Source organism: Pogona vitticeps, chromosome 1 (assembly GCF_051106095.1).
Source record: "Pogona vitticeps strain Pit_001003342236 chromosome 1, PviZW2.1, whole genome shotgun sequence".
NCBI classification, from domain to species: Eukaryota; Metazoa; Chordata; class Lepidosauria; order Squamata; family Agamidae; genus Pogona; species Pogona vitticeps.
In genome coordinates, this window is record NC_135783.1 from 33,135,728 (window position 1) to 33,158,331 (window position 22,604).

At 39.4% G+C, this 22,604-nt stretch overlaps 1 protein-coding gene across 4 annotated transcripts in view; it reads left to right on the forward strand.

Annotated features, from left to right (window-relative positions):
* SPATA17 (spermatogenesis associated 17) overlaps nt 1-22,604 on the forward strand; it is a 131,299-nt gene that overhangs the window by 79,078 nt on the left and 29,617 nt on the right. For 3 of the 4 annotated variants that reach the window (XM_020805403.3, XM_072990383.2, XM_072990385.2), the window contains 2 exons: nt 7,024-7,221; nt 15,765-15,913. In XM_020805403.3, coding sequence (XP_020661062.2) covers nt 7,024-7,221; nt 15,765-15,913 — 347 coding nt within the window. The remainder of the gene's footprint in view (nt 1-7,023; nt 7,222-15,764; nt 15,914-22,604) is intronic. The other variant, XM_020805404.3, reaches the window with a different exon arrangement.

Below are 22,604 nucleotides of genomic sequence, written 5' to 3' on the forward strand. Positions count from 1 at the left end.
CCAAAGAATAGCAAGGAGAGACAAGAGGGCCTTCTTAAATGAACAATGCAAAGAAATAGAGGAAGATAACAGAAAAGGAAAGACCAGAGATCTGTTCAGGAAAATTGGAGATATTAGAGGAACATTTTGCGCAAAGATGAACATGATAAAAGACAAAAATGGGAGGGACCTAACAGAAGCAGAAGACGTCAAGAAGAGGTGGCAAGAATACACAGAAGAATTATATCAGAAAGATTTGGATATCCCGGACAACCCAGACAATGTAGTTGCTGACCTTGAGCCAGACATCCTGGAGAGCGAAGTCAAGTGGGCCTTAGAAAGCCTGGCTAACAACAAGGCCAGTGGAGGTGATGGCATTCCAGTTGAACTATTTAAAATCTTGAAAGATGATGCTGTTAAGGTGCTACATTCAATATGCCAGCAAGTTTGGAAAACTCAACAGTGGCCAGAGGATTGGAAAAGATCAGTCTACATCCCAATCCCAAAGAAAGGCAGTGCCAAAGAATGCTCCAATTGCACTCATTTCACATGCTAGCAAGGTTATGCTCAAAATCCTGCAAGGTAGGCTTCAGCAGTATGTGGACCGAGAACTCCCAGAAGTACAAGCTGGATTCCGAAGAGGCAGAGGAACTCGAGACCAAATTGCTAACTTGCGCTGGATTATGGAGAAAGCCAGAGAGTTCCAGAAAAAATATCTACTTCTGCTTCATTGACTATGCGAAAGCCTTTGACTGTGTGGACCACAGCAAACTATGGCAAGTTCTTAAAGAAATGGGAGTGCCTGACCACTTTATCTGTCTCCTGAGAAACCTATATGTGGGACAGGAAGCAACAGTTAGAACTGGTCATGGAACAACTGAGTGGTTCAAAATTGGGAAAGGAGTACGGCAAGGCTGTATATTGTCCCCCAGCTTATTTAACTTATATGCAGAATACATCATGCGGAAGGCTGGACTGAAAGAAACCGAAGCCGGAATTAAGATTGCCAGAAGAAATATCAACAACCTCCGATATGCAGATGATACCACTCTGATGGCAGAAAGTGAGGAGGAATTAAAGAACCTTGTAATGAGAGTGAAAGAGGAGAGTGCAAAAAACGGTCTGAAACTCAACATCAAAAAAACTAAGATCATGGCCACTGGTCCCATCACCTCCTGGGAAATAGAAGGGGAAGATATGGAGGCAGTGTCAAATTTTATCTTCCTGGGCTCCATGATCACTGCAGATGGAGACAGCAGCCCTGAAATTAAAAGACGCCTTCTTCTTGGGAGGAAAGCGATGACAAATCTTGACAGCATCTTGAAAAGCAGAGACATCACCTTGCCAACAAAAGTCCGAATAGTCAAAGGTATGGTTTTGCCTGTCGTGATGTATGGAAGTGAGAGCTGGACCATAAAGAAAGCAGACCGCCGAAGAATTGATGCCTTTGAATTGTGGTGCTGGAGGAGGCTCTTGAGAATCCCCTGGACTGCAAGGAGAACAAACCTATCAGTTCTAAAGGAAATCAACCCTGAGTGCTCACTGGAAGGACAGATCCTGAAGCTGAGGCTCCAGTACTTTGGCCATCTCATGAGAAGAAAAGAGTCCTTGGAAAAAACCTTGATGTTAGGAAGGTGTGAAGGCAAGAGGAGAAGGGGACGACCGAGAATGAGATGGCTGGACAGTGTCTGCGAAGCAACCAACATGAACCTGACACAACTCCGGGAGGCAGTAGAAGACAGGAGGGCCTGGCGTGCTCTGGTCCATGGGGTCACGAAGAGTCGGACACGACTAAACGACTAAACACACACACACACAAGTCCTAGTTTCCTCCTATTTCCTCACAGTTGGAACTGAATTATAGCGATCATCATAGGGCTTTCAAGGTAAGAGATATCTGAAGTGTGGTTTTACCAGTTCCACTCCCCCATTGAGTTTCCATGACCAAGTGGGGATTCAAACCCTGTTTTCTCTAGTCCTAATCCATCACTCTATCCACTACACCACGCTGGGAAAGTTCCTCATGCTATTGCTATAAGCAAACTTATTGCTGGACTCCATATATCTTGGAAGGTGTGTTTTGATCCACACAACCCTATATTAATCCATTAAACCACATTCTGAAACAGATATGTCAGTCTTCAAGGGGCCGCAACACTTTGCTCTTTGGGGTTTCCCCGCTCTCTTTTTGTTTTATTCCCCCCCACCCCATATTGTCAACCTGCTGAAAAAGAATAACTTGGCTAACTCTTTGGATACTTTTCTAAATGTTTAAGAAAGGCTTGGGTGTCATGAAGGGGGGAGCATTGAAGGTGCTTGTTCCCCCAAGAATCCTAAACTTGGTATTTCTTTAAAAGCTGTAATCAAGTCAACAATCAATAGGCATCATTAAGAGACTTTGCCCCTCACCAAATTATTTCTGCAGATTTATTTATTTATTTAAAATATTTTACCCCGCCTTTCTCCTTGAGAAGGACCGAAGGTGGCTTACAACAATGAAAGACAATATTTGAAGTTGAAAACAATGAGTATACAACAGTAGTTAACATCATTAAAAGACAATATTTAAAACTACGAACAATGAATAAGGAGGCCTTTTACATCATTAACAGGCAATATTAAGGCAAAGATCAATAAATATATATATATTTTTTAAAAATGTCACTTTGAAAAATGGAAAGCATAAAAATGGAAAACACATATAGTACTAAAATCCGGTCATAGTAGTAATGTATAACAATCTACCGTGTTTCCCTGAAAATAAGACAGGGTCTTATATTAACTTTTGCTCAAAAAAGCATATTAAGGCTTATTTTCAGGGGATGTTTTATTTTTTAATGTACAACAATCTACATTTATTCAAATACAGTCATGTCATCTTCTGGTTGCTGCACAGTGGTGGAGGGCAGGGTTCCACTTAATTGGGGTTTATTTTTGGGGTAGGGTTTATATCATGAGCATCCTGAAAAATCATACTAGGGCTTACTTTCAGGTTAGGTCTTATTTTTGGGGAAACAGGATATCTACAGTTTCCACACAGGTACGAAGAGAAAGGTCTTTTCCTGCTTGTGAAAGGAAAGCAAAGATGGGGCCAGCCTGGCCTCCTGTGGGAGTGAGTGCCAAAGCCTCGGAGCAGCAAGAGAGAAGGGTCTCTCCTTTGTCTCCATCAGATGCACCTGTGAAGGTGGCGGGACTCAGAGAGAAAGGCCTCTCATGATGATCTTAACACCCAAGCCAGCTCATAATGGGAGATAAACCAAGCATGCATATCTATGTTCATGTCATAACAACTCTCCTCAAGTACCTGTGGACAGAATGGTGCTTCTGTGGCTTCAAATCCTCTCCTGAATCCAACTTGTGTGCCTTCTTTGTTCTTGTAAATTTGGCCATGCTTTTTAGGGGGAAAATTGTAGGTACATTTGTGCCTTGACTTACAGAACTCATCTGTATTGGAAGGGTGGCTGTACCTCGAAATTTTCGTAAATCGAAGCAGCATTTCCCATAGGAATGCACTGAAAAGTGATTAATCCATTCTGGCAGAAGAAAAAAATACCCCCCAAAAAATGACCACTGCCTCCGGGGAAGCCTGGGCTTCCCTGCCACCATGACAGCCACCGTGAACTGACTGACAGCGACCCTAAATAGGGCTTTCAAGGTAAATGAGATATTTAAGGAGTGGCTTGACAGTTCCACTTCCCTAGTGGGTCTCTGTGGCTGAGTGGCGATTTGAACTAAGGCCTCCTGAGGTGTAGTCCATCTATCTACTGTATCATATTGGGTATTCATTATGGAATTTAGTGTCACTTTTTGTAAGTTTTATTACAACTGTGAATTCTTCAAAGAATGTTTCTATGCATTGTTCAGCAATTAGAGCATATATTGTCAAAATTTCCCTTTAGTTATATAAGCATTACTTGGAATCAGTACGGACTGATGTTTGTAAATGGTGACAGCTACGCCCGCCAATTTTAGGCCTAGAATTCCATAACAGTACTGTGTATCACTACTGCCCAAATAAAATATACAGTGGTGCCTCGCATTACGAGCGCTCCATTTTACGAAAAAATCGCTTTACGTTGAAGGTTTTGTGATCACAAAAGCGATCGCAAAACAATGTTTCCTATGGGGGAATTTCACTTTGCGATGATCGGTTCCCTCCTTCACGAACCAATTCTCGCAAAACGATGCTTTTCAGCCAGCTGATCAGCATTTTCAAAATGGGCACCGGGTAAAAAACATGGCTCCCCGCCCTTTTCTGGGATGGATTCCTTGCTGCACAGGCAGTCAAAATGGCCACGCTATGGAGGATCTTTGCTGGACGGTGAGTTTCAAGCCCCTAGGAACACATTAATCGGGTTTTAATGCGTTTCTATGGGCTTTTTAATTTCACATTACGACATTTTCATTCTACAGCGATTTCGCTGGAACGAATTAACGTTGTAATGCGAGGCACCACTGTAATATGCTTAGTATCTGATTGTAGCTAGCCAGATCCTGGCCAACAAGCTTCATTTATTCAAAGGATCTGAATGTTCTTTCTGTTCATTTCTTTTACATTGTTGTGGTTGTTCCCTACTTCAGAGATATTTATACATTCCAGGTTTGTAATCTAATTTTCAAGTTGAAGATTTACAGTCACCTTCTGGCATTCCAAACCTGCCAAGGTCTGAGGGCTATTTTGCATTTCTATTTAGTCATGTAAAATAGAATACCTGGAAAACAGAATATAATGATTTTCCATTGCCATTGACATTTGAGTGCTATGAATGCTTGCAATGGTTATCATCATACCACAATTTTCCATATGGAACCCAGACTGGCATCTCTGATTGGCAATTACAACGTAAGGCAGAGTTTGGGGGCAGAATAGGTCTTCAAGATACAGAGACCTCTTGGTCAGTCTCCTCTATCTCAAGGCATTGGCTTTTCATGGCGATGGCTTAATTAACCACTGCTCACTGTGACTGAGTACCTGGAGGCACTGTTCACAAAAGTTGGTCCAATGGCTGATGCCTTAATTTCTGGATCAACTATAGTTATTTCACTTCACTTTTATTTCTTTACCATTTTTGGTATTCTAAATCCAAATCCTTCTTTTGGGGATAAAGCAACATAAAACAAATAATGAAAGATTCTTCCGTCGCTTTTGTCCAGACCTCATTCCCAATCCCCACCGTCGATAAAGGAGTGTGTTCAATACTTTTTAATGGCAATATATAGATAAAAGCTCACTTAACATTTTGACACCAAGTGTTGGACTCTTCCTATGGGACCCACTAATGAAAACTGCATTATAGCTAATTGGGGAGCATGCCATCCACACACTCCCAAGAGGTTAATACATTAAGAGTGGCTGGGCTCTCTTTTTAAGTTTTTTTAGAGTCAAAAATCACCAGCACATTCAACAATGTAAACATTTACTTTGTCCTTTACATTTGCTTCAATACATTTCCAGTGCTTTCTTCATTCCTCTTATTCAAGAATTCTTAGCAATTAAGAAGATATTGAAGGCCAAATCTAAATGAGGTTATGAGCACAAACGTGCTTCAAGAGGCCAAGATGATTGCCGTGAAATAGCTATTATGTTTTTAAAATAACTTGTCAATCATGTGTCTTTTTATTTTTCTATGTGGTGGCTTGAAGACTTACATACGCAGCCCACATACGCAGTACCCTAGTGTACTAAGGCATAGCGCTTTGTGCCAGTGTATAGACACAGGTTTTTGTGTGCACATGTGGTGCCATATGAAGAACCTCATGGAAGCAACATCCTCAGTTGTAAATGAAATTGCATGCACAAAAGGAGGACTTTGCATATACTTTGGGGAACTGCACACAACATTTAAGTAAATTTGTACTTCTTGACAATAGATTATAGGAAATGCAGCAGTAAATTGGTGAATTGTGCCAGGTTGTCTTCAGTTGCCCAGGGTGAGGAAATTTGGATTCAGGACTTGACATAGGTGACAAACATTATGAGGACCCTTGCTGACTTCTAGAAAGATTTCCAACTCTCCCAGTCCTACAAGTGGATGAAGGCAGCATAAGATCTGCAGAGATCCTATAACTGATGGTTTTCAAACAGTTTTTCAGGAAACCCTCCTTAGAATTTTTGGAAGTTGATCAGGAGTCCCTCAGTGACATGGTCGATAACGCAGAGGTGCTTCCCTGGAAAAAGCTGGTTCAGTACTACCAATATTCTTAAACATGTAAATATGTTTACATATTTGTCAATATGGTAAAAGGGAAAAATGTAGCTCCTTATTAAATCCTCTGCTTTATATATTGCACTTTCAGATTATGCAAGGAAAGGATACACCCAAATAGGCTGTGCATATGGTTCTTAAAATAATACAGTGGTGCCTCACTTGACAAGAATAATCTGTTCCAGCTAAATCGCTGTAGAGTGAAATCGTTGTCAAGCAAGGGGAAAAAAGCCAATTGAAACACATAGAAAACCAGTTCAATGCATTCCAATGGGCGAAATACCTCAGCGCCCAGTGAAGATCCTCCATAGGACAGCCATTTTTCGATCCCTGTTAAGCGAAAAATCCATCCTAAAAACAGCGGGGAGCCATTTTGCACAGCGGGTGGCCATTTTGAAACCCGGCGATCAGCTGTTTTTAGATCGTCGTAATGCGAAGAATCAGTTCCTGAAGCAGGGAACCGATCATCGTCAAACAAATCACATAAACATCGTCGTGAAGTGATTTAGTCATTTAACGAGGTAATCGTAAAGCAGGGCACCACTATAATAAGAATAACATATAATATAATATGCTGTATTTTCATTTTTTGCCCAGTGTCATAGTGAGATTTTAAGATATTTTTCTTGAAATTATTTCTGCTGATTAGATTGCACATCTAAAAATTGCAGAAGCCTCTGTCCAGATGCTAGTAGATCCATTGAATTTGCTGCTACATAATGAGTCAACCATTATGGTAATCCATTGTTTCAGTGAGTCTGTTCTGTTTGGGACTACCAGTTTGTGTCAAGCCAGAGAATTTGAAAACTGTACAAACTGAACACTGCAATGTCTTTAGATTGCAGGTATATATAACTCACCCTACAAAATGTCACCAGATCCAATGGAGTTACAGTTAAGGAAGGCTAAACCCATGAAAGAAAAAAAGAAGCGATTCCAGAAGGATGTTATAGATCCTCAGTGGCAAACCAATACAGATTCTTTTGGCTTCCAGCTAGTGCCAGCTCTTCCTCCTATTGGAAGACAAAGATCACAGGTAATGTATGCCAATGACCTTTAAGCAGACATTTCTGAGATTGACAACAGTTGCAAAATTTTGGATATACTGTACTTAAGCCTTAATTGTTATTCTGTTAAAAACATACATTATTGATCAAAATATTTTTCCTTTCTCATTTCTGAGAAAAAATGTTCTGCACTGGCGCATAAAATATAAATTCCTATTGCCAATTTACACTTGCTCGAGAGAAATGTAAGTCTTATTGGCAAATAGTCACCTATTAATGAGCTGCTTGTTACATTCCTGGACATGCTTCAGATGAGAAGCATGCCCAGGAACACCACCAGCACGTTCTTAATGACCAGCAATTTGCTGCCAAGACTTACATGATTTTCTTTCTTTCTTTCTTTCTTTCTTTCTTTCTTTCTTTCTTTCTTTCTTTATTTATTTATTTATTTATTTATTTATTTATTTATTTATTTATTTATTTATTTATTTAACTTATATGCCGCCCACTCTACCCAAAGGTCTCTGGGTGGCTTACAACAATTAAAATTCAATTAAAATACAATAAAATGTCAGTCAGCAATAGGATTCTAGCCCCTCAAGCCATTAATTAATTCTGATTTATGGCAACCTTTCCCATAGTTTTCTAGATATCAGCCGCTTTATATCTCCTAACATGAAATTGGTTGTTTTTTAACTTTTGGAAAAACACTTTTTTGAAATATATTTTTTCTGTTTTTATCTGTCTTTATAAAAAGATAACAAGTGTATCAGTCAATAAAATAATAGCTGTTAGCTCTTGATAGATAAGAACACTGAGGGCGAGGATCATGGCTGGAACTTTGAGGACAAGGTCCTGTAAATGGGACAGGTGTGTATGTGGGACCACTGTTCACATGGGACTCCACATTCATTTCAATGCTGGGAAAAGCCACAGAGTTTCATAAGCATATGTTCCAAAGCATGATACTCAAGAACATATAGGATAATGGTATATTCCTTCCATATACTGAGTTCAGTATGTTTTAGGTTGTAGTTCTATATATAACTTATATGTAACCTCAGTGGGGACTCAATGAGGTTGATTTTGGAATAAATCTGAATAGGTGTGGAGTGCTAGCTAGAGCCCTTACAAAGCTCTAAGTTGGATTCAGTAATTAGAAAGAAAGCAGAATCGTAAATGTTTTATATTGTTTCCCTCCAGTCTCATTCTCAATCTCAGACACAAAATTAAATGATGATAAATGGACTTCATTTGCACAACAATCACTGAGGACTCCACTGGCTTCTCATTCAAATAAACTGTACCAGTATTTTTCACAAATTAAGAGATAATGGTGATAAAGGAGTCAACAGTCAATGTACATTCCAGAAAAAAATATTTTGTCACATGGTTATATAATAGCCCAATAAATGTTGTAAAATTAAAAAAGAAAAAGTGAATGTTTATAGAAAGCTACAAACTTAAAATTATTCCAACTGGGTTGTAATAATTAGTGGACAGTTCAAACCTATTAGTTGTTCCTTAGCATGATGGGTATATTCCAAATCCAGTGCTGAATTTGTAAAAGCACTGTTTGTTATACTGTGCGTTGATCTGATAAGTTTCTTTTTCTTGAGCTATTCTGTATGGTTGTTGTTGTTTTTAGTCTAGACACAGACAAAGAAACTTATAGAAGAAAGCTTTCCAGAACAAAGCTGAACACTTCTGTTTATTTCCTTGTGCCTTGAAGAGGGAATTTGCTTTATAATACTTTAATCCTTTCAGTGCCCTGGGATGTGCACTGTGGAGTAAATTTTCAAAGTACGGTGCGTGGATTTAACTGCGCGACTCTTATTGATGTTAATGGGAGTCACACGGCTAAATCCCTGGCAACACAATTTAGAGGTATATGTCTAGGAAAGGTATATGTCTGGGAAGGACATTGGTCTGAGCTGATGAAACAGCTGGAAATGAAAAATCCAGCAGAAAGCACTGTTTTGAAAGTGGTCTGGTGGTGTGACAATGAGGGATTTATAATTACTGGCCATCCTTGTGGCTTAGTACTCTGTGACAGCAGTATTTGACATTAAACTTCTGTACTTTACACATTAGACTCCATGCGAGTGTTAAGATACCAAATACATGTTCAAGGAGAGTGTTAAAATAGTTGTGTTTGTGCCCAGTTTTGAAGGAATAAACATGTAGCTATCCTTTGGGATTCACTTTGAGAAATTCTACTTTAACATTGCAAAGGAAGAAGTTACCTTTTAGAAAGACTGTATCCAAGAGAAAAGTGTTCATGCTGCTGATATATAAGGTCTGTCAGATCTATGACTTTTATTGCTGAATTAACTAGAATTACAGACTGATGGAAGCAAAGATGATATTGAAATTAGTCATCTCTTCATTAAAGGTCATTAATAAGAGCAATTACATTGCTTTATTATTTTTCTCTTTTATGATCTGCTCTCCAAGTCAAAAGGTGGATAGGATCCAACCCTACAGATTTTGCATTGAAACAGGCTTTTGAATTGTTATGTTTCCCTGTGCTGCAAAAATCTAGGATGTCACACTGGTTCAGTATACAAGATGGAGCTAGTTATATTTTTGGAAGGTGTATGGTACATTCAAAATGGAGAAATGTCAATACTTAATGCCATCAAAGACCTAAAAACCCTCTTAAAAACATTGCAACCACAAAACAAGAATACTGCATCAAAAGTGAGAATGAAAACTCAGTGCTCAGTCCAAGGATGGAGAGCCTTTCTCTCTGCTCAAGGTGTTGTTAGATTCCAAATCCCAGTATTCCCACTCTAAATGTTCTTCAGTAGTGTTTTTTTTTTCAACTTGGTCATTTGTCCTTACAAAACAAGGATCTTACTCCCATCCAGTAACAGTGCTTGGATTATGATCTACTGCTATTCCAGAGGTTCCCCATCTTTTTTGACTTGTGATCCCATTTTATAATAGCCAAGTAACCTGCAACCCCACCACCACATCTGCATACAAAGCATTTTTAATGGGGCAAAGTCATCCCTTCTCATAAAGTAGAGGCTTCTTTTCCCCCTGAAGGGTCTGTTTCTCTTACATGCACATGCACACTAACTTTAACATCCCACTCCAAAAGGTCAAGGAAGAAATTATTTAACAGAGGCTACTACAACACATACTGTATAAGGTGACCCAAAACCCCCTAAAAACACTTAAAAACTCCCCCCCCCCGGAGGTCACAATCCCCAGGTTGGGGAACATTGTACTATTCTTTCTTTCTTAGGTGGGAGGAGTCCCAGCCAGTATGTACACTTCTGACCATTAGTACTCCTGTTTAGTATGCATGTCTCCTATATAAATGTATAATGAAAGAAAATCGCTTTAAAAGGAAATGCTGAAGTATCCACCTGTGAACATCCATGTGAGTATAGAGTTTCCACTCTTTCCAACAGAGGAGGCAGGTCTGTGTCCCTTAAGTTGCTAATAGCATGCATTTCAGAATACAGATCATGTGGGATCGGCATTAAAGTCTTTTTTTTTCTGTGTGCTGATAACACACCAGCAAACAACAGAGATATAACAGGCTTACAGGACAATTGAAAAGGCTTGAATTTTCCAATATGCATACACATTCCCATTTGTTGTTCTGAGGAGTCCAATCAGCTAGATGAGGTCATGGCTAATTCCTTTTTCTCAATTTATGGTCTTAATTGCAAATGGCCTAGATAATGTAAGCAAATAATATTTTGACTCAATTACTTGATTGCATTCATTATTTCTAAGAAACATGGTAGGCTTCTGCATTTCTTTTTCATACCCTTAAAAGCTCCATAGTGGTCCCAGTAAAGTAAATTTATTATGGCCATAATTGTTCTAGAAGACAATTGCTGGGGGGAGGGAAGTGCACAGAATGAGTAACTACAGTGATTGTTTGCATCCTCCTTTTCTAGATATCTGATATTTAGAATGCTATGCCTTTAAAAAGTAAAGTTCCAATAAAAATCCATTAACAACTTTCAAATATAGCAATCCTCCTGTCCAGCTGTGAAAAGTACTAGATGATACTTATTTGCCATTTGTGTTATTTACGGTCCATGACTTTTATGGTAACTGGTTCCTATTATTGGTTTCTATTAATGTAAAACATAAGTGAACATAAATGAGGCGTGAATCATTTCTTTTTATTAGCCCTGCAGTCTTCACTCAGTTCTTGCAGTAACTCCAGCTGTGACTTGTTAGTGATAACCTATTTAAAGAAAGAGATCCTTCAGAATAAGAGGCATGATTAGGATTTTTGCCCCCACCTCTCTTTCCCCTCCTTCTTTCTTTTTGGATTGTTTCTCTACCTCAGTGGGTGCACAATCATGGTAAAAAGGAAAACAAGCTGTAATTAGCGACTCAACTTAATTCAGAGTTGGCTGGAAATTGTGTTGAGTTATGGTGTTAATAATATTCCTGGTGAATTCATACTGATTGCTACCAGAAAGCAAGAGATTATATAAATCATTTTGTCAGTACTGGATGACATTGTCTTTGCCAGTTATCTGTGGAATAGGTCTCAAAAACAGCATATTAGGTGTCTTGCCTGGCTCAAATTCTCACATCCTCTGTGCACGTATGCACAAAATTATGACACAAAATCATTTATACCCTGTTTCCCCGAAAATAAGACCTAACCTGAAAATAAGCCCCAGTATGATTTTACAGGATGCTCGTAATATAAGCCTTACCCCCAAAACAAGACCCAGTTAAGTGAAACCCCGCCATTCACCATTGTGCAGCAACCAGAAGATGACATGACTGTAAAATAAAACATCCCCTGAAAATAAGCCCTAATGCATTTTTGGAGCAAAAATTAATATAAGACCCTGTCTTATTTTCAGGGAAACACAGCACATGGAAAGCAGGCATATCAGCAAGGAATGAACATGACTCTCCCCTCCATTATCTAGGTGTCAGGCTCCATGGCTCTGGGAACATCTACCCCCAAGATGATATGCAAGCCAGACCATCCTTCCAAGTGGAACTGGAAATGACCAGGGGGTTACTTCCAGACTGATAGAAAACTAGCCTGCCTACCTCTCCCTCCCTCTCCCTCTCTCTCTCTCTCGGTACAATAAAGTGCATGGGTCACATCTTGTTTTGGAAGGAAATCATAACTCCTGGAACTATGATTCTCCCTTTAAAAAATAATTAAAAGGTTTACAAATATTTTGAAGGGCCCCAGAGCTACAAAACTGTCTAGGAGCCACAAGCTGCCCATAAGCCACATGATTGCCATCCTTGGCTAAAGCCAACATTGCACTAATACCCATCTTTTAGAGTGATATATCTCTCTTTCTTTTCCCCTGAGGCCTCTGGCTTGACTGAAAATCAGCTCTGCAGGATTTTCCAGGATTTTACAAACTCCTTCAACTATTTCTCACAAGGTGTGGTTTCTGAATCATTTACCATCTTGGTCACTCTCCCCTACACCAATATCCTTCATAAACTTGTGCCCAGAACAAGACACAGTATTCCATAAGAAGTCTGACCAAAGCAAAAATAAGAATTGTACCATTACTTCTATTGATCTAAATATTTCTCTTGATGTAAGAGACCTGAGATGATGCATGCAAGATCCTTCAGTACTCTTGGAAGCAGTTTGGCTGGTCTTGAAGACTTGAATTCATTTAGAGTAGCTGTGTTTTCCTGTTTGCCTCTTCACCTATCTTGAGCAGCAGCCTCCCAATGTCTTGTTTGCTCTGCTTGTGCTAGACTGAGCCCATTTTGTTCTGGGAGAAGACTGAGGCAGAATAAGTGTTTAAACCATTCCACCTCCCCATTGCCTGCAAGTATTGACTCCATCTTTTGCATGCAGTTGATCACTTGTTCCATGTTTAGCCAAAATGCCTTTTTTGCTATTTTTACCCTCTCTAACTTTGAACTCATTCTGGCTTTTACGTGAAGTCCTCCCTACAAATCTTGTCTATTCACCTGCTGCATTCTTCCCTGATGATTTGTCCCCTTTCCATTTCCTATAAACAACCATTTTAAATCTTTGCTCATCAGAAAGCTCCTCATGCAGTTACCCTATTTTCTTATAGATATTTCCCCCTTTTTCTTTCTCATAGGAATTGTTTAGGAGGAAAAGAATGTGGTGACCTCCCCCAATTTGCACTTTTCAAAAAAGAAAAGACCCAGTTGTTCCACCCTAGTTACAGCCTGATGATGGATTTTATCCACTAGGTTTTTGGTAACGCCCATTAAATAGTATTTATGTAGTGCATTAAGAATTCAAGCTCATATTCTTTGTGCTCCGTGCATTGATGTAGAGACACTGAAAAGCTGTTCCATTATTATCTTTTCCCGTTGACTTTTCCCATCAGGTGGTGAGTAACTATACCCAGTTCCAGTGTCAGGTGTATCAGTGACTCTCTGGTCCCCAGTATCTGGTGTTGCCTTGTTCTCTGCAATGCCATCTCCGTCCCCAACAGGACTCAGTTTAAAGCCGTCTAGCTCAAATTTTCTAGACTCCTAAAAAATTTGTTCTTCTAGCAGCTCTGAAATGCAGACCATAGTTTAAGACATCAAATCATCCCTGCCTACACTATCTGCATAGTCAGTGCCAGTACTCTTTTATCCCTTTCTGGGCTATAATCTCCATCAAGGAGTGATGAAAACACCACCAATACAGTTCTTAATTGGTTATTTGAATTATTTAAATTATTTATGTTAATAAATAGAGAGGGGCATGAAACTTGGTTTGGAGGTTTGTGCCAGTTCACATGCACGGCACCACAGGTGCCAAACATTCCCTGCCCCTGCCTCCTAAGCCAGTTGCCCACTCACCAGCTGGCACACACTCCTCTCCTCCTCCTCTTCAAGTGTTCAGCCAGTCTCCAGCAGGAGCAGGAGTTTGCCTGTCCTGCCTCCTTGTCTGAGTAGGCAATCAACCAAGGAGGCAGGGCAGGGAAGCCCATGCTCCTGCCAGAGGCTGGTCAAACAGCCAAGGAGGAGGAGAGAAGCATGTGACAGCTGGTGAGTGGGGTGACCCAGCCAGGGAGATGGGGGAGGCGCACGTATGAACTGGCATGAACCTCTGAACCAAGGTTTGTGCCCATCTCTATTAATAACATATTAACATTTTTTTTCAAATAAGAATGGGACATTATCAGAATTATTCTGGAATCTGAAAGATGAGTGTTTTCCACAAGCTAAAAAAAGAAGAATATAATAAAGTATCCTAATGCTCACAAAGCATTGCATGGGATAGCAACACTAAAAGTACACTCCTACACGTTTACTCAAACATAGGTCCTGTTGTGATCATAGGAGCTTATTCTAGTAGTATGAGAGAGAAAAATAACAGCCTGAGGCTTACTTCTTAATAAATGACTAAAATTCTGTTCATGCAGCTATATTGCAGTTTGGGGGATTTCATCAGCCTTACATGGTATAAACTTATGGAAGAGGAATTCAGCTAATGTGTATAGTGTCATTATACTGTCAGTTGCTTTGTAAACAAAGTGATTGAAATAATCAAAAGAGAGTGCTCTCATTGAAAAACATTTGTGCCCATGTTTTCTGCCCTTTACAATCCAAAGATGAACCAAATGCAAAAAATTATTCTGCTCACACACAAAAAAGAAAGAGTCCTTTTAAAACTTAAGCAACTCTTGTTTTTGTGGGAGTAGAATAACAAGGCTACTCATCTGGAAGTTACCAGAATAAAGTGCTTTATCTCTGTGGTTAATCATTGGTTGTATTTTCACATCGTGCTTAGAAATGTTACATTTTTGGATTACAACTTTAACAAAACCCCCAAACAGGTTGGCCAGTGCCCATGACAACTAGGGAGCACTAAGACTGGTAAGGTAAAGCTCTATCTTAGCATCTAAATAATGATTAACTACATAGTTAATGTATTTTATTTCAACTAGACATGGGCATGAACTGGTTCATCCCAGCTCATAAAGGCAGCAGCACAGATGCTGCTACTCTCCTCCCTTGCCTCCTCACCTGATTCAGCTAGTCACCAGGCCCAGCTTGCTTGTCTTTTCCACCTCCACAGTTAATCTCCCAGTCACAAGTCAGAGCATAGACTTCCTTTTGTCTGAGTGGGAGATCAGCTAAGAGAGCGGGCAGAAAAGCCTGACCTGTTGCCAGGACTGGAAGATCAGTTGAAGAGGTGCAGGAAGCTACCACGCTGGGCCTGGTGAGTGGCTGACTGAGACAGGAGGCGGAGGAGAGAGCAGCAACACCTGTGTCGCCAGCTTTATGAACTACAACAAGCTGGGATGATCTGATTCATGTCCATTTCTAATTATCTATCTAATTGTCTGTCAGTCCATTGTCTATCCTACATGGAGGATTGGAGAACCTAAGGAGAATCCCCTAGATTTTATTTTCTGGGGAAGAGAGTAGAATTCTCTCTCTTCCTCAGAAGACAATTCCTGCATCTAATTTTTAGCTCTGTAGACCATACTGAGCCTAATGAGCTGTTGGGATGAAATTTCCCAAGAAATTTCCCAACATCAGTGATTGGTAGCAAATTTAAAAAACAAAATAAAGATGACCGGCTCCATTATAAAACACATCTTTTGTCTTGTCCTATCAGGGTCCCTTTCGTGACCCCGTTGAAGTACTACAGCAGCGCTACAAGCCTTTGGAGCCGTCTTTGCAGGGAGCAGCATCAGATATGTCACTACAGCTTGCCAGAGAAAAAGTAAAAGAAGAAGAATGGCGAAAACGGTTACATGACGATGTGTAAGTTTTTTGCTTTCCTTTTTGCTTTAATTTTACTATATTACATCCATTGGTTTCTTTTGCTGTGGCTAAGAGATTAAAAAAACCTGGCAGTTCTAAAAGGTTTTAAAGCAACCACTCTGTGGAAGCCTTTCTAAGCATAATATTTTCTTAAACCCAGGAAAGCTACAATACTTGGATTTAAGCCTGTTTAGCTCTATTGAGGTTGAAAGGATCTAAATCAATTTAAATCTAAATTTATTTCGTATGGATTGATTTAACATTTGTGCTATTAGTCTATAATAATCCCATTTAAATAGTTAGGTTAGTTTCTTCAGATGACAAGTTATGGTATAGCTCTGATCTTCATCAAGGATGTCAGACATTTTTGGCCAAAAGGGAAATCAGCTGCCAGAAACGTCTCCTCCAGACTCAGTTCAATCACTGAGCCTTCTGTTTCTTTACTACTGTTTATACAGTAAAATGTTTATATCTTTCTCTGCATGAAAAGATCATAGGGTAAGCTGGAGACAAAAACTCTGCAACCCTACACACAATTTTAAATTATTCAAAATAATTTAGAGTAAGTTTAAATAGTCAATAACAATTTACATGCACACTAACAGAACTTCACAACTTAGTTAAGCCATGCTTCTTAGTTCCCAGAGATTTTAATGAGGACCCAGGTTCTGAGTTAGCTCTGAAATAAGGCAAACATTGATGCCCATCAAGCATCCCCAAAGAGAATATTCCACAACAAGGGTGTCACAACAGAGAAGGTTCAATCTAATCTAATCTAATCTAATTCTTCCACTGGTTGGCTGCAGAGAAAGCTCTCCCCAGGAGAGAAACTCTTTCAACCATTTAATTCCATGTTTGCTGTCACTGCAGCTGAGAAAAACGTATTCTATACTACCCAAAAAATTGAAAATTGGTACACATAATCCTGTTCTATTTACACATAATATTTTTCTGAAAATGTATAGAGACCATGTGCAATGTAGGGAGCAAGCGACCCCCCTTCTGCCATTGTTTGAACTATGCAGAATTCAAAGGGGGAGGCTGTTGTATCTGTCCCAATATTCTCATTTGGAGACTGTCACTTCCATGTGTAGCAATCAGTAATGGAGAGTATGGAGATGACTCACTTCCCTTATCCCATTCATTCTCCCTATACTTTCCAAATGATTGAGTAGAAACTGTGTTCACCCAAGGTTCTCGAGTATTCAAGAATTAGGATATTTTGACCTTTTCTGCATCTTCAAGCATTTTTTTAAAAATACAAAACAGAAAACACATTTTCTCTGCAACCTACACTTGAACCCATAAGCAAGTTCAAACATGTTTATGAGTAATCTGGCCTTTCTCACCAGATTACTCGTAAACATGTTCAAATCCACTCATAAGCTCAAACATAAGTTGCAGGAAAAATATGATATGTCATAGAAATCCTGTCCCTAAAAGGAATCTGTGCATGTTTGAGTGTGTTCAGGAAATGCAAATTTCTTTTATTAGACTGAAATTAATAAATTCAGTTAATGTAACTTTGGCATCTTTGACCCAATTATGGCCATGCTGTAAAGGAAAGTTTGGTGTTATTAATCTCTGTAAAATTTTGCACTGGCAAGAGATCCAGAGGTAGATGGCCTGTCTGGCTGCTGCTTCATGTGTGCATCTGAGCGTGCCCAGAAGCTCGGGCAAGCTCAAGACATTTTGCTGCCTAAAGCAAAAGAACAAATGGCGATCTTCCATCCCCGTGTCATGAGGCAGAGTACTCAAGGAAAGCAAAATTGTTTTGACACCTGCAGCAGAAAAAAAATCTTACAAACACTTCTTTCCTTGTGTTACAGTGAAAATGCAACTGAATACGTAACTAAGACACTACTACTCTTTCCTAGCAAAGGCAACATCCTCACTCTCTATGATAGTAAGGCCACTGTGCCAGCAACTCGAAAGATTACTGTCACCTAGACTTTCACAATACATGTTGCCTCTTTCAAGGAGCAGGGAAGCAAAATCCACCAATGGGATTTACTTAAGAGCAGAGAGGAGAAGCAAAGTATGAAAAGCTTGTATTTAACTCACTCGCCTTCCAAAACTTATAGCAAGTGGTGTCAAAGCACTGTGTAGGCAACTTCCACCTTCATCAAGTCCTGTGAAATATGCCCTCAGAACCATTTTGTCTGCACTCTTTCAAATATAATATATTATAGATGATCCTTCCAGGTATGTCTCGACTCTCCCTCCATCAGGCTGCTTTGAGATTTAGACTGTATATTTACAAGTCTGAAAAGCAATGGGTCGTTTTTTTTGCAGAAAGGGACACTGAGTTGTCTTACAAATCTAACACATCTGAAACTTTTTTCAAGTTGTGCCTAGTTTTTCATATGCTTTGCAACTTTAGCTATTTGCATATTTTCTGGACTATTATTGTATTATGATAAATAGGGATTATCATATATTTTCAGATAATGTTTTCTTAACAATTCAACTTCTATTTGTAACTCTTCCATTTATTTTAATTACTAGCACAGTGTGCAACATTTATTAATCAGCAGAGCCTTTTTAAGTTAAAATACTAAATTAGCTAACCCCATTAACACAGAATACTCCAAACAAGCAGTAATAGGAGAGGTAGTTACTGTGCAAATCGTATTATACAAGCGGGTGCTCTAGGGCACAGTTAAGCATGATTACCCTCTTTTGATCCAGTATTCCTCTGCCTCTTCTAACTAATTTCCAGTGGAAATTTACAAAGTGGTGCCTTCATTTTTCGAGCTTAATTTTTCTAATGAAGTTCTGGTACTTTATAACACTGGGGATGTAGATAATAAGTCTGCACATAATTAAGAAGTTCTAGAATTTGTCTGCAAAGAAGAGGTCTCTGTTACTTTTGCTTTATACAAGAACTAGGCTAGCATTTTGTCTGAAGCTTTTACATCTTCTGCAAACTGGGTTTAAAACCAAAACAGCCCAATGATTCTTAGTTTTATATCAGAAAACATAAAGTGTACAGTATAATGCTGATAACTGGGAAATGGCCAGTGTAAATCTTTGTAAAATATTTAAATAAGAATTTTCAAAGGTATGCTAATCGAGAGAATGTGCAATAAGTATGATGATGATCTAATTAGATTCTTCTTTTTTTATTTAGCATGCAGTAGTTGTGCACCAAATTATGTCTAGCACAGTGGAGCTGAATAGAAACAACCATGAACTTAGTTTGTCCCCTTAAAGTTAAGGAAACAGTAAGAATCTTAGAGGTGAAACTGATCTGAAAAGTCATCTGTTCCTGCTGGTGTAGAAAATCCCTTACTATAGCTCACTAATAGGCAGCAACTAAATCTATACTTAAAACTTTTCCCACCTTCTAAGAGTCCACAACCTTCTGAAACCATTCTTCCCTTGTTGAACAGATTGTACCATCGGGAGCATCCTTCCAATGTTTAGTTGAAATCCTTGTTCAAGTAATTTGAACTCCATGGTTTGGGTTTTACCCTCTGGGGCAACAGAGGATCTGAGAAGAGATTTGCTCCATCATCTCTATGATTGTTGTTTGTTGTTTAGTCGTGTCCAACTCCTCGTGATACCATGGACCAGAGCACACCAGGCCCTCCTGTTTTCCACTGCCTCCCGGAGTTGGGTCAAATCTGTGGTAGACCTTCAGAATATCTATTTACTCTCTCTTCTCCAGAGTACATATACAATTTCCTTTAATCTTTTCTCAAAAGGCTTGCTCCTCAGAGCCATTGTCCCCTGGTCCTGTTTAAACTTACCAATGCGTATCTTGAAGTGCTGTGCCCAGAACTGGATACAGTACTCCAAGTGAAGTGTAGTCAAAGCAGAAGAGAAATATACCATTTCTTCTCATGATCTAGACACAATAGATGATGCTAGTGTTGTATAAGTTTTCTTAGTTGCTGCATTGTACTTCTGAATCATATTTAGGTCAGAACCTACATAATTTTTTTCATCTTCTTTATATGTACTTCCATCTTTTTATAATGTACTCTTCTGGTATAACCTTGTTTTTACCACCATTGAACTTCATTTTTATTAATTTTGGTTCAATTATCTGTCATATCAAGATAATTTTGAATCCTGATTTCTGCCTTCTAAATAGAGATGGGCACAAATAGTTTCTTGCCAGGTCATCCCAATTTGTCAGTGCAGCACCATAGGTGGGACACATTCCCTGCCCCCCCCCCGGCTCTCCCAGTCACCAGCTGGTGCATATTGCTCAGCTTCTCCTCATCATGCAAATGCCCTGTTCTAACAGAAGTTCTTGCTTCCCTCCTTCGCCTCTTCCAGCAGCTGCCCACTCAAAGGCCGCTCTGCAGGAATCCCTACCCCACCTCCTCATGTCCGTCTCTACTTCTAAGGTATGAGCTACCCAACCAAGTTTGATATTGACTGTAGGTTTGATGAGCATAAGTCCATTATTTCATCCCAGTCATTGATAAAGATGCAAAGCAGCACTAGGTCCAGGAGAGAACTCTATGGCATCCCGCCATTCATTCCTCTCCAGAATGATGAAGGACATTCTATGAACATTCTTTGGGCATAGTACTTCAAATCAGTTACAATCAAATCAACAGTAGCATTACCTAATTCACATTTGATGAGCTTATCAACAAAAATATCATATATAGAAACTTGTGAAATCTCTTACTTCCACCTTGGGTCCATTTAAGGAGAAAGGCAGGGTAAAAATATTTTAAATAAAATTGAATAAATAAACAAATACTGAAATCAAGATACCCAACAGCCACAGTATTTCCTGATCTATAAGGCAACTCTAGCCTCTGCTAGAAACAAAAAGAGAGAGAGAGTCTGACACAACTTATTCCTAAGATCCCCATGCTGGCTGTTTGGGCTCAGAACATATTTTTTTCCTGAATGCCTACTGATTGCTTCATGATCTATTGAAGAACTTTTCTTAGCATCAGTGGTAGCTGCATGGGGCTTTCTCATCCCCTCTCTTCAAATATGGGGACATTTGCCAGATTCCAGTCTTGAGAACCTTATTCCATTCTTCAATGACTCTTCAAAAATGAAAAAGAGGGACTTTTACATGTGCAAATTCCCTTTGTTGTTTAGTTGTTAAGTCGTGTCTGACTCTTCGTGACCCCATGGACCAGAGCACACCAGGCCTTCCTGACTTCCACTGCCTCCTGGAGCTGAGTCAAATTCATGTTAGTAGCTCCAACCATCTCATCCTCTGTTGTCCCCTTCTCCTCTTTCCTTCACAGTTTCCTAACTCTTCTCATGAGATGGCCAAAGTATTGGAGCCTCAGCTTCAGGATCTGTCCTTCCAGTGAGCACTCAGGGTTGATTTCCTTTAGAATGGATAGGTTTAGATATTAATATTAGCTTTGACTATGAAGACTTTTGTTGGCAAGGTGATGTCTCTGCTTTTTAAGATGCTGTTGAGGTTTGTCATCACTTTCCTCCCAAGAAACGGCCGTCTTTTAATTTCGTGGCTGTTGTCTACATCTGCAGTGATCCTGGAGCCCAAGAAAGTAAAATCTGTCGCTGCCTCCGTATCTTCCCCTTTTATTTGCCAGGAGGTGATGGGACCAGTGGCCATGATCTTAGTTTGTTTTTGTTTTTTTATGTTGAGCTTCAGACCATTTTCGGACCGCAGATTCCCTTAGTGCCTTGTAATACAATTTGTCAGATATTGAAGACTTGATTTTGTTGAGTGGCTATCTGTCTTGGAATTTCCTGCAACTGTTTCCTGTCATCTTTTTTCTACTTTAGTCTCATCAAGCTATTTTCTATATAGGAAAGAACTGCTGATGTTAAGCAGTTCCAGATTCTTTCCGTTTTGTATTATTTCTCTTTCCATTTTCTGTTGTTTTCTGCCACCTCTTCATGTGACAGACATCCTGCTTCCTTCTTCTTGCTCCAAACATGTTTTTTAAAAACTTTTTTTAGTAGTCTCCAAAATTTACATCAATTAGCCCACCTTACACTCTCCCTAAAAAACTGTGGCTACTCTTTTGCACTTGTCTTTTAACATTTTACCCCTCCTTTCCTATGCATAGCCTTTTAAAAAATCTGAGCCAGCCATAAAACTTCTTATGCAGCTAATGCCATATTTTCTAGATGCCTTAAAAATGCTATTCGTCCTCCCTTACTTTTTGGCTTCTTTCTTTTGAATAAGTTTTGCCCTTCAGTATATACTTTCAGAAAGCACACACACTTTATTAGGTGACAAGACTATGCATCATTTTCAATAACACCCCAGCTGCCTACATTTTGTCTTGCTCTGGAAATACAAACAGTTTTGCTTCCAGAACAACAAAGACTGGCTATGATCCACTTTGAAAATTCAAGTTTAGTCCTACATCATACACCAACAGGTCTGAATTCTTTTTCATGATCTAAAGCCCACAACGGCCACATTACATATGAAGTTTAATTACAAACAAGACATTTTGCTCTAGCAGTCCAGTATTTAGATTCTAGGGCATCAGCCAAAATAGATGTTTTCTCACTACAAGTGGCCATGGTCCAACAGGATACTTCAGCTGGAGATAGTGCTTCCCTGAGATAATTGGGACTTTCCCTCCCCCTTGCTTCAAACCCACTTCTATGAGCTTGGAAACTCTCTAGAGAAGTTTTTTTTAGCCCCCATTGCAGGGTGTGATGAAGAGAAAGAAAGTTCTTACTCTATTGTCAGAAGCTATGGATCCAACAGGACAGA